This window comes from Melospiza melodia, chromosome 14, assembly GCF_035770615.1.
Source record: "Melospiza melodia melodia isolate bMelMel2 chromosome 14, bMelMel2.pri, whole genome shotgun sequence".
NCBI lineage: Eukaryota > Metazoa > Chordata > Aves > Passeriformes > Passerellidae > Melospiza > Melospiza melodia.
In genome coordinates this window covers 9,540,098-9,552,831 of record NC_086207.1, presented here as the reverse complement: position 1 = coordinate 9,552,831, position 12,734 = coordinate 9,540,098, and the positions used below count along the sequence as shown (strand labels likewise).

Genomic DNA, 12,734 nt, shown 5'->3' with positions numbered 1-12,734 from the left:
GTTCCCCTCCACAAACCTGTAGAGAAAACAACATTCTTGGTGATAAGCTTGTAGTCCACAATGGAGAACTGTGGCAGCTCGATCTTTGTCACTCCTGTGACTGCATTATCACCCCCACGCCAGTAAAACTCAATGTCATCTGTTGTATAGCCATCTATAAAAATAGGGACAAACAAGTGAGATACAAATCTCTTCTGACATCATGGGGAACAGCTCATTTACTCAAAACATATGAAATATATTTCTAAAATGAAACCATTTATAAACATAGAGACACAGGTCATTCCAAATGTAACTTCAAAAGGCAATCCTAGGTACACGTTAATATTTGTTGCTTTTGGTTGGGTTTGGTTGGTTGAATATTTTTCTAAAATATATATTACATGAATGTATTAACAAAACAGACCTTTAAAACCAAATTAAGACTACACATATCCCATCTCTAGATAGCAACTGTACATTAGCTTAAGGTAACTTCTGATCCCAAGGCTGGATAAAACAGCATGACTTTTCTGCAATTTCTGTCCCTGAGCTGAAACATCAGCACTGGCATTGTTTAGTTTTCAGCTGTAAAAACCAGCATAGTTCTTTTTCTAAAATGGCTTAAATGCAGTAAAACACACCACATTCAGTGAGGCTTGTAAGAGGCCATGTAGGAAGCAAGAGATGCAACACCCATCAGTGGCAAAAAACCACCCACAAGAAACCAACCAAAGAAAAATAAAATTCCCACCAGCCAACAAAACACCTCAGAACACAGCACATGTTCACACAGTGATAAAACATCCATGAGAAAGGAATCTGTGCTCCCAAATGGCACCTGAGCCAAGTTCCATGCTCCAGAGTTGGTGTACAGAAATGATTGTGAGACATCAGAAATAAATCTATTGCAAAACCATGAAATACAATATTCATTAATGTTTCATTATGCATTAATCTAAAGATGTTTGTCACTGAAACTAAAACACAGAATGACCATGACTTTGCAAATTGATATAATAAATATATAAAACACCTTGATTTTAAGTCCTCATCCACAAACTGAAGACAAAATTGAACACTGAATACCATTTCAAAATGCTCAAATACCATTGAATTTCCGGGAATAATGCATAGAATCTGTTTTGCTCCTGTGCATCATTAATTTTTGATAGTCCAAGTAGAATCTAGAGTTCAACTTCAGTGGAAGGCAAGCAATTTTGAAGACATGAACCAAATAATCGGTAAAACCACTAAAACAACTATAAAAATCTATCTAATACACACAATTTTAAAAAGTATTTTGGCAGATACATTCCTATAGCATGTTGATAGCAATTCCAGAGTTTTGTGTAAGTGACTCGTACTTTCCTGGCCACAAGTCTGTCTTCAGAAAAGAGGCCAACAGCTTACTTATGTTTCCTTGCCTAGAAACTTCATATTTGTCAAGTCTTCCTCTAGGCTTTCAGAGAGAGAAATAAAATCAAGTCTAAAATAAAATAAAGATGAATAATTATATTGCTTGATATTGAGATGTAAAAGCAACTTACTGCATTTCATGTTTCGAAAAGTATAAAAGAACACCCTTAGAGAGTTTAGGAAGGTTGATATTACTTTTTTGGAAGTATCTTTGTGATATTGTCAAGTTTTGCTGATATTCTGACATCAACCCTGCCCTCCAATGGCAAGTTCTGGATTCTAATACCATTTACTGAACTTGGATTCAAGTTCAGTAAATGGTAATTAAGGCAATTAAAGCAATTAATCAAGGCAATATATTTAATTCTGAGGTAACTAAACTCTTAAACTTCACAGCTAATTAATTATTTTATTTTCATTTTGTATATTTCTGAAAAAACAAATGTCAAAATAAGTTTGAGCAGGGAAAACCCCCACTTCTCTATGTGAGAGAAAAAGTTTATAAAAAGCCCAAATGGCTTTTTATTTGGTTGTATTTTTTAGAATATCTGTTGGAAGACCTTTTTTGCTGAACTGTCTATGAACACTTTGGCCTTGAATTGTGTAATCATAGCAGGGTTCACAAGAGACCTCCAGGATTTTCATTCCAGCTGATTGCCAAACGCTTCAGCTTTACCCTCTACCAGGAATTCATGGTTCAGCTTCTCCCTGGATTCTCACAGCCTTAACACAAAGCAAACATTGACAACTCTCCAGGAGAGAGGAATCTTTGGAAACTCCCACCCCAAAGTTCAAATTCTGGATATTCCAAACTCTGCAGCTTTGGGACCTTTGGGGGGAACTGAGCAGAATTCCCTGCTGCTGAAGGGTTTTTACATTGGGCAAATGATAACCTGAGACACACCCAGAATGACAGGACTTATCAATAAGGAGAATTTCAGGAAGTCTCTTTAAGCTTTCATTAAAATACTTCTCTTTCCAAAAAGGATAAATTATCCTATTCATTTCAGTGTGTGGAGAAGGAAAGCAAAGAATATCACAGTCATCTGCACATGAATGCTCTTGTGTACTGCTAAAGTACCCAAAGATAATTGGATATAAGTGTAATATCTGCAAAACACCTGCCAAAAGAGAGAATGGGACTATTCATGTCTCTAGTGGATGTTTTACAGTAAAGCCCAATTACCTGTGGCTATAATAAACTCCTTCTGCAGGTATCTGGGACTCAACTCTACTTACAAGTTAAAATTATTTAAAAATCAACCAATTTATAGTAGTAATAAGCAGTCTTGAAAAATAATCTGTAGCTCTTGACAAGAAAAAACAAGAGTTAATAGAGTCAGTTCAATATTTTTAAATTATCAGACACCACATGTTGGTAAAGCAGAAAGGAAAGCATACCGAACCCAGCAATGTTCCAAGCAATCTTTGCAAGAATATGAGTTTAGCACAGAACACTATTTGATTTAGACTGTAAACAACTGTTGGTTTACTATATATTAAATTGTATGTAGCTCAGCTGCCAGCAGAGAGCATCTGATTGATTGCTTTTCCCTCAGTCATTTATATATCATCATCAGCACGATTTACTTCACGTTCAGAAAGTTCAATTTCTCATTTCTGTCATGCATCACACACTGGCAGCCACCCAAATCAATACATTGTCCTGGTAATATGGCACCAATCCTGAGAGAAGCAAAACATTCTCAGGTCCCATTAACAGGGACAGGGAGTTTATCATCCTGTATGCATTGAGGGATGACAGATGATGAAACACTGTGGAGGAAAAACAAACAACTAATAGAACATAAAATAAAACTCCCTTCACACAGAAACTATAAAAGCGCCAATTTTTTTTTCCAGCCTATGCAAGACAAGTCAAAAATAGGAAATTCTTCTAATACAAACAACCTAAAATGAAAGCTGTAACTTTACTGACTGAAAACAAAAATATTTAGACACAAGACAATTATCAGAAACACCATCCAATGGAAGAAAAGAAGCAGATTTTTCTGAAAATCTCAGGATTTATCAGGATTCACTGCCTCACAGTGCTGCAGTTTATACATGACAGCCAGGAAATATTTTACATCTACACATCTCCAGTGTGCACTGTGCAGGAATCCAAGCGCTCACATTACTGACACCATGGCAGCACCTGGAGACTGAACATAAGGCAGCTGCTGATTTTTATGGGAGGGAGGGAGAGAGAAATGCCTTAAACATGCAAAACAGTGAAAATGTGCCTAAAAAGGGGGGAGGATTCTGAGGCCATGCCCTAACCTGTCTCTGTTGTGAACCATCAGCAATTTGTGTGAGCTTGGGCAGTGCATGCACACATCCTGCATCACCTCTGAGCTCAGGGGAGCCTCCTCAGCCCTGACCAGGAGCCTCAGGAGACAAAAGCATCCTGCTGGCAGCTGTCTGAATGCCACCTCCAGCTGCTAAAGCTTATCCAAATAGCTGCTCCTCTACTTTCAACCTGGATCTCTGAGCATGGAGAGCATGCAATTATGATGAAGCACTGCTCAGCTACTTCAAAATTTTTGCTGAGTGGGTCTGGAGACTCAATGAAAATTGGGAGCACACCCCCCCTTGGATCACCTGAGGTCTTTGTCTTTTGCTTACCAATAAAAAACATATGAGAACTCAGTTGACAGCAGATTCTGGTCTTAAATACTATTAAAAAGCAACCATTTACAAGGTGAACAGCCTATACCTGGTGGAGAATAACAGACTTATTACACACATGATATTTTTGTGGAAATTATTCAAATGTACATTACTATATACAAAATCTATGGCCTCATAGGTGGGGAATGAGTAACAAGCTACTTAATTTCTCCTGCTGCTATAAAATGAATTTTCTTTGCCTAGCCACTCATGGTAGCTTCCCAAAATAAAAAGGAGAGAACTCATGTATGATATCTATACCCAAAAGAAAGTTTTGAATACAACTATATAAAATATTGTTAGCTAGCAACCATAATACATTAATTTATATAAATGTAGGACATAGACTTTCAGAGTAATTGAAGAATTTGACATCTACTGGCCCTGTAAAATGACATGAATGTTGCAAAAAAAATTAAGTGATTAATCCTGTTTGTAAAACAGACTGTAGAATACCTTTAGTAGCAAAATCCATACATTTAATTTATTTTTAAACATAGAACTAATACTCCCTCCTTTTTCAAGATTTTCTTCAGCAGCTTTGCATTCACACAGAGTAAAGAGCAAAATTACTTTTAAAATCCTAAGTAACATGCAAAGCATATACTGAAATTCAGAAGCCTTTCAGATCTCTCAAACTTGTTTCACTGCATCACTTCAGCCTTCACTTATTCAATTCACTTATTCATTCAAAAACATATCCAGGAAGAGAAAGTTACAAGTGTTTCCTTGAGTTTGCAGAGATGTTTAAAGCTGAGGAGAACATGAGACATGAGGTGCTGAAACCAGTGGGGTGATACAAGGGTGAGTAGGAAAACCAGAGTTTGTGTGCCAGAGCAACTGGAAAAAAGCACATCACACTTGTTTCTTTCTCCTCTTTCTCATCCCCTCTAAATTCTGTCTTTCTGCATAAAACATTAAAATTCTTCTTACATTCCACTACAAAGGCTTTTTCCCCTAAGGCTCTGAGGATTTGGATACAAAGAGGATGTACAGTTTTCTGACTGCAGTGAAATTCAAGTGATTCTGAGATTAAATTGGCAACATTCTCAAGAAACAATCATCTTCAACTTGTACAAATGGCTCCTTACTGGGCAGAGTAGGGTAGGTCAAAGAAAGAGACAGAAATGTGATGCTGTAATTACTATATACAGCTATTTAAAACAAAAAATATCTTTTGAAGAACAAGTGAAATGATGAAATTGATTCCAGGCGTTAGAGTGGGATTTCCATTATATTAACAGAATCAAATTTAATTTTTATGTAGGTACTTCAAGCTGATCCTTACAGGAAGGCTGGTAACTTACAGAATAGGTATCCTGGTGGGACTCCTTAATTTTTATTTTTTTTCCCTAATGACTTCACTGAAAACCATCCACAATTGAGAGCACCTCCTGCAAAATGCTTTCATAAATATATTTCCACTGCTACAATACTTCTAGGAAAGGAAAGAAAGATCAGAATCAGATAGGGAAAACTGTACCCATGCAATAATATCCAAAAAACCTTTTATCTCCTGGAACGCAGCAATTTCTCACAATCTTTTCACTTCTATAAGTTCAGTTACTCCCACCAGTATGAATGATCTAAAAGGCTGTTGGTTCAACACTGTGGAGATGCTGCAAGCCCTGGAGCTCCTCACCCAGCAGAGACAACAGGAGCATGTGGAGCAGAAGCTGCTGGTGCCAGGAAGGTGGTGGTGGCTGGGTGGCACGCAGAGGGTGCCCCAGCACCAGAGCCAAGCTCCTTCTGGGGCCCCAGGGAGAGCTGGGCCCTCCTGGGTGGGCTGGAGCTCAGATCTTTCCCCCTTCCTGCACACAAGCATGCTCTCCATCTTTTTACTTCTGATTTCCATCATCCTTTTGTCCTGCAGACCAAGTGCCACGTTAATGCATTACATATTTCCCAGAACACCATAAAGTACAACACATCTGGCTCAGTTTTATTCATTTAAATGGCTAAAATCCAGGGATTTGCATCACTGTGGAAATTAGGTATCTGATTTCTGTAGGCAAACAAACAGCTTTAGATGATGTTTTATACAGTGCACAGAAACATCCTCTCCCCCATTTCTGCCACAGTTTGTGTTCCCCAACCCACCCACTTCATTTAGCAATGACCTTTTCTGAGGATAAGGTTGACAGCATTATGTCAGCACATTGATTAAGTCTGGATCATCTCGAAGGATATTTCAGTGTAGCATGGGTGACATTAAGCACATATGTGAGGAAAACATGGGTGGCAACAGTTGTCAATATGAAGTTAGAGCTAAACATATTTCTCACATCCGCTACTACTAAAATTATGAAGAAAAAAAGCCTTAATCTTTAAATTAAAAAAAAAACCCAGATTATATATATTAGATTTATGCAGTCAAGTTTATTATTTCCTTATTACACATACCACAGAAAAAAAGGAGTTCTGGAACACACAAGTGACTACGTGAGACACGACAAATCTGTCCCAGACATAAAAAATGGTGGGAAGTTTAGTTTCATTTGCAATTAAAAGTACTACGGTAGAAAACTCAAACTCAATGTAAAGAAACTCAATATAAACTATTTCCTTAAATCTCAATTTTATTGTCAGTGACACAGAGAAGCCAAGAAATTTACTTTCACTTCTTGCAATGGTGGAGCTGCAAAGATGCAGTAGGAAATTGCAATATGCAACCATGAAGATGATACCAATCATTGCTGAGGAAAGCAACATTTAGGCAGAAATAAATTTCTATTGAAATGTGAACTGATGTAAATAGGATAAAAATGAATACATGAATACTTAAGTGATCTATTTCAATGCCATTAAATCACAAAATGAACAGAACTCAAGTGAAAATAACCATTGAGAAAAGACAAGTGCAATCAGGTATAAACAGGCAATAGGCTTTTTTTTTTTCCCCAGAATGATCAACAAAGTGAAAACACAAATTATTTCCTATGCTTAAAGACTGAAGATTTTACGACATAATTGATAGTTATTTGCTTCCACATTTAAATCAACGAAAAAAAGTCAAAGTTAAATAAAAAATAATAAAAAACACCTTCAATATCTCACAGACATCAGAAATTGCTTACAGGAAAACAAATGTTGTTTACCCTAGTTCACAAGATTTAATCTCAATCAGAGACAGAACATAAGTCCCAGAAGGCTGAACTGGGAGATCACCATGGGAGAGAGAACTTGGAATGCCCAGAGACTACTCAAGGTCTGCTTGAGCCTCCTGCCACACCCAAAGCCTCCAGTTTAAAGAGCATGGTAGTGAAGTGCACAAACCTTGATGAACATGGCTAAAAATGTTCAACTGAACAATTCAGCAAATTAATGGTGCCTCTCATATATTAACTGGATCATTTTAAAAAGTCCATAAATTTGCATAGGTAATCTCATCAACCCCACAATCAAATATGAAAACTCTTTTGTGTTTTTAAATGAGGGATATGTATAAGTAATGATCCAAATAGGAAGGACTGTGTTCTTTTTGCATCATATTAAATAACCAACACGGGTGCAGAGGGAACAATTTTTGGTACTTTGATGCGTATATATATTATATATATATATATATATATATATATACATACATACACACAAATTTCAACTGCATTCTGAAAAGATATTTTTGAAGATTGATGGAAATGTTTTAACCCTCAACTCTCTATGTAAAACTAAACACTGTTTCTGCTCCTTGAAAATAATTATTAGCAACTGTCTTCTACTTTTGAAAGGCCATATTTCAGGAACAGAACTTCTATAGTAAAATGCACATCCATAACGAGTGGGTGTAAATGACAAATTATTTTCTCCTGTCTCCCTTCAGTAAGGACAAGGATCATGTAGGGAAACCAGATACTTATATTTGCACCCTACCATGAATTTCATCACTGCAGCCTGTATTTCATGATTTGAGCTGATTCCTATACTTTTATCTCATTTGACTACATTAACTAATTTATGCATAGGAAAATTGCTATCCAAAGCAATTATATGTAATTTGTAAGTTATGAAGGTCATTGAATATTGTTCTCTCTTAGACAAACAAATCTCACAATTTGCTTATTTCAGAGGAGACTTAATAAAAAGACTGTGTATGCTGTTTGCTCTCTTTTCTGATTTAAGAAGTGGTTTTTTGAAACTGGAAATAGAAATGAGGGGTATATCCAAACAAATGAATCAGCAAAGCATCATCTCCACAAGCTCAATTTTTAATACCTTAGATATGTAAGACCAAATGTTCTAAGTTTCCTGCAACCCACTACCAGCCTACATTTTGAATGCTGATGTACATTAAAAAAAGAGAGAAAAAATGAACAACATCTGGCAACCTTAACCTTATTTATAAAATTGCATTAATACTCCACTCTGCTTAATTATCCCATAGCTGTATTAAAAATACAAGGCCACAAGGAGAAAAATGCAATTTGTAGAAGAAAGCCCTTCTGTTTGTAGCTGCGCCATTTTTTCAGTCTAGAAAAATATTTATTCATTATGATATGCTAGCTTGCAATGAAGTGTGAGGTAATATTCTGAAATATTATTCCATCTTTGCCTGAAGGACATCACAGTATTTAAAGCATTTCTACTTTTAGGTACAAGTCTGGTTATGAAGGTTTAGGAACACTGGTCTCATAGTCTGTCCAGCAGGAACATGCTAAAATCTGTTATTGCCAAGAGTGAAATGTTCATTAGAACGTAAAAACCCCCACAGATTTTTACATATGTAGAATAATGATTGGGTTTGGGCACTTACCTGAACCTGCAGAAATTAATTTTCTTTTAGTAATGAGCAAGCTATAATTAATGTTCCTTCTAAAGTCATCCACATGTGTAGATTTGGGAACTTTATCTTTCCTATCTAGATAAGTCTTCTGTCATCTACAAGTTTTTCAAGGATAATTACATCTACCTTTGATGTGGAGAACTATTTATACAGTACCATGTGAATGAAGTTTATAGGAACTTTAATTATAGACCATGATATTGTTAGAACTACATCATTATTTTCTAAAAATTGCAGTAGCCCTGTAACATTTCTGTGTCCTTCACACAGCTTGGTTGGTATCAGAAACCACATTGCTGCCTTCTCAAAATATTTCAGAGGGAGCTGTGTGCCTCAAGGCTCAGAGGACTTTCCTGCAGGAAACTCTCTTGTGACACCTCTATCAGAAAAGACAGCACAGGTTTGTTGGCAGTATCCCAGCTACTTTCCTGGGATGCTGAAAGAGGCCAGAATAAATTCTTTTGACACCCATCCCTCCAGCTTTTTAGAAATGGAACACAGGGAACAGTTATTTGGTGGGTCACAAGATGCTAATGGTTGTGGATGGGTGTGCACAAGGTAGCAGGAACTGGAAGTGTTTTAATAGGAGATGGGGACAAGGCCAAAGGAGAATGAAAGCTTCTTCAGCTCTCTGCACCTGTCTGGCACAGGAGACTAACCCTGGGAGCCTCAAACACACCATTCAGCAGCTACTGCTGTAAATCCACGGCACATGCAACCTCACCCCACATCTTTTTTCCACTAGAAAAGTCCACTTGCCCCAGTCAAGTTTAATGTTTTGGCTTTTATGTACCACAAAGCTGCATTAAATTCTGCTCTATAGGTAATATACTCTTTTACTCATTATCTGTTATCCTCCTCTGATCTGCATTGATGTACCATACTAGGTTTCATTACTGCATTTTAGAAGTTTATAAGTTCACAAAATTGCCTGTAACTTTCCTAACACTCACTTTTCTTCTGAGCTGCAACTGCAGGCATTGCCCAAGGCTGTGCCTAGTTCATGAAGTAGATGTGGCTGAGACAAGATAATGCCAAGCCTTAAAGGGACTTTTCCTTGCAAGCGCATTTTAACAGCCTGTTGACTTTTATTCTGTTTTCCTCTAGCTCTAGTATTGTAACTGTGTCAATATGCAAATATGTGTTACATAAGGTTGCCTCTTGGGCTGGAAAGGCAGAATATCTGCATATAAATGTTCATTAAGAAGAATCCAGTACAATATTTTTACATACATAAAAGGAAATCAGCCTCAAACACAAAAGTTAAAGAACTACTACTTTTTGCTGAGAGCCCCATGTGGACTGCACCTCTCTCGTGCCTTTGAAATAAATACCCTTCTTCAGAAAAAAACAGGATAAAAACACATGAATAATACAATAATGTATAATAAACCACGCAGCAATGGAATATAAGTAGTGCTTCATAATCACTATACACTCCTGACACAACTGCACAGAATCATTCTTGGAGGAGTTATGAGTCAAAGTCACATCCAAGCTAAAAAAAAAAAAAAAAATCAACCAAAAAACCAAGCAACAAAAAAACCCACCAAAATACCAGTGTAGCTATTTTCAAATAAACCTCCAGTGTTCCATACCTGTGCCTGTGTGTTCCTTCTTTAAACTGCATTTTCCCTTACACAGTGACATTAATTTCTAGCTTATCCTTACAACTCAAGGCTTATGTGCATCACATATGCCCTTATCTACATCTATATTCTTATTTTCTAACTTTGTCTTTCCTTTGGAAGTGTTATCCTGCATGTGTCTGTGGGCTTTATGAATCAGAAAAGTTGCTACTTGCAGGGAACACATTGCTTCAGTGCAGAAGCAAGAAACTGAAAGTACAGCGAGCTCTGCTACCATAAATATGAAAATTGGATTCCTCCTCTGCTCTGCAGCATCCTCAGTGCCCAGGAAGCTGTCAGGGCTCAGGAACATCCCTGAGGCAGGTATCTAACAGCCACCTTGTAAACATTGTTATCAAACCATTGGTTTTGGTGGTGCTCCCAACTTTGCATCATTAAATTACTGCTGTACCCTGTTTATGTTACAAGTATGTTTATGCTGCAGTAATTATAAGGAAATTTTTTATCACTATGATTGCATAAAGCAACTATTTGTCCAAAGCTTAAAATGAAAGGCCTCTTGTGTGGTAAATAAAAAAATGTGAAACAAAACATCTTTGGAAGGCACGGAGTTGAAGATAATAATCTCTGTCATTTGAGTTTTATCATGTCATTCTGTAACAAGTTGGGAGTGGGAACACTGAAAAACTGACCTGTCCCAAGTGGCTTTAAACTGCCCCTGTGACTTGGAACACCTCAGGGAGCTGTTAGACAAATGGAAGGTATGCAAACCTGATGTTGTCCTGGGCACAAGATCTGTAATAACATCCAATTTGTGTGTAGAGTGGTGAAGCGAAGAAATCCTTTCATTTTCTACCCTGTACCAAGCATAAATACAGAAAGACAGACTGAGTCTGATTCTTGCTTTTTAAAGCATCAAGAGCTATTGAAACACAAAAGCGTTGCCAAGTCAACAGGGAAAACACAGGGCACTTGTTCCTCAAGGAAACCAAAAACCTTCCAGGTCTACAGGCTCATAATAATGCAGTGCTGCTTCAAAATTGTCAGTACAGATACATGCCAAGGACAAACCTGAAAGGGATGAAGGGGAGCAGCTCTCCCTGGAGGCCCATTAGAGCCTTCCTTTGGATGGAAGTGCCTGGCCATTAGTAATGGTAAATATTCCTGAGTACCATAAACAGAAATGCATGTGACCATAAAGAATGGGTCATCCCCAACAGAGCATCCAAAATCCTGTGGTCACATGCTGAATACCAGAAACCCAGCAAGAGGAGGATGGAGAGGAGCAGCTTTCTGAGAGGATGCCCCACATTCAGTTGAGGTGATTTAAACAACCTCTGCACCTCCTCAGGCACACCCTCAACTCTCCATGCAGTTAACTGGCTGACATCATCAATAAAAAACCTTCCAATATCATATCATAAAATACATCAACATCTATTGAACTCTTAAAAGACCTAATACTATAATGCTAAGTTTACTTCAAAGGTAGGTTGGTTTGTTTGTTTGTTTTGATTTTGGATGAAATTGAACAGGTGGAAGGCAGTCTGCCAGCCTAATTACAATAAAAAACCAAAAATCTGTGCTGCACTTTTGTCCTCTTCACTAACCCGAATGTATTCATGACCTGTCCATTACAGCTATTTGATGCACCATTAAGTATAGCAAATAGCTCTACATTGTTAACATTTTGTAGGATCACTGCACTGGGAAGAAGGTTGGTAGCTGAAGATGTGGAACTAATATAATGCCAACAGTTAAAGAGGCTGACAAACTAGCAAACAATCAATTTAAAAGAGCAGAAAACATTAAAAAAAATTTTCTGAAAATATGTTTAAAAATATGCCATATTTCCTTCTGAATATCCAGATTTTAAAATGTGTAACCCCTCTAAATAGCATAATTACACAGCCTAATACATAAAGCCATGGATATAAACAAACATTACTTTAATATCAAGTATAAAAAGAAAGATTCCATATAAATAACAAAGAATATCAGGAAAAAGGTAAAACAGGAAGTCATTATCAAATGTATAATTATTGTGCATGACAATGGCAACATTCCCATGGATTTACATCAGAGCTGCATGTCCAGCAATGACACCTTTGAAAAGAATTTTCCCTGACTTTGTTGAGAATAATATTTTAAGTGAGCAAAATACAGAAGCTGCACTTCCATCATCTCTGCTCTGCAGAACTACTGAATGTCAATATTTCAGAATTATTTGTAACTTAGAAACCTCAGAATTTTGGTTCGTTAAAATGAAATGACACAGGGACAATGCCTCAGAT

The 12,734-nt window shown here is 37.1% G+C and overlaps 1 protein-coding gene across 4 annotated transcripts in view; it reads right to left on the bottom strand.

The window, feature by feature from the left end:
- GABRB2 (gamma-aminobutyric acid type A receptor subunit beta2) overlaps positions 1–12,734 on the bottom strand; it is a 139,518-nt gene that overhangs the window by 26,443 nt on the left and 100,341 nt on the right. For all 4 annotated transcript variants that reach the window (XM_063168621.1, XM_063168619.1, XM_063168622.1 and 1 more), the window contains one exon: positions 17–154. In XM_063168621.1, the coding sequence (XP_063024691.1) occupies positions 17–154 (138 nt within the window). The remainder of the gene's footprint in view (positions 1–16; positions 155–12,734) is intronic.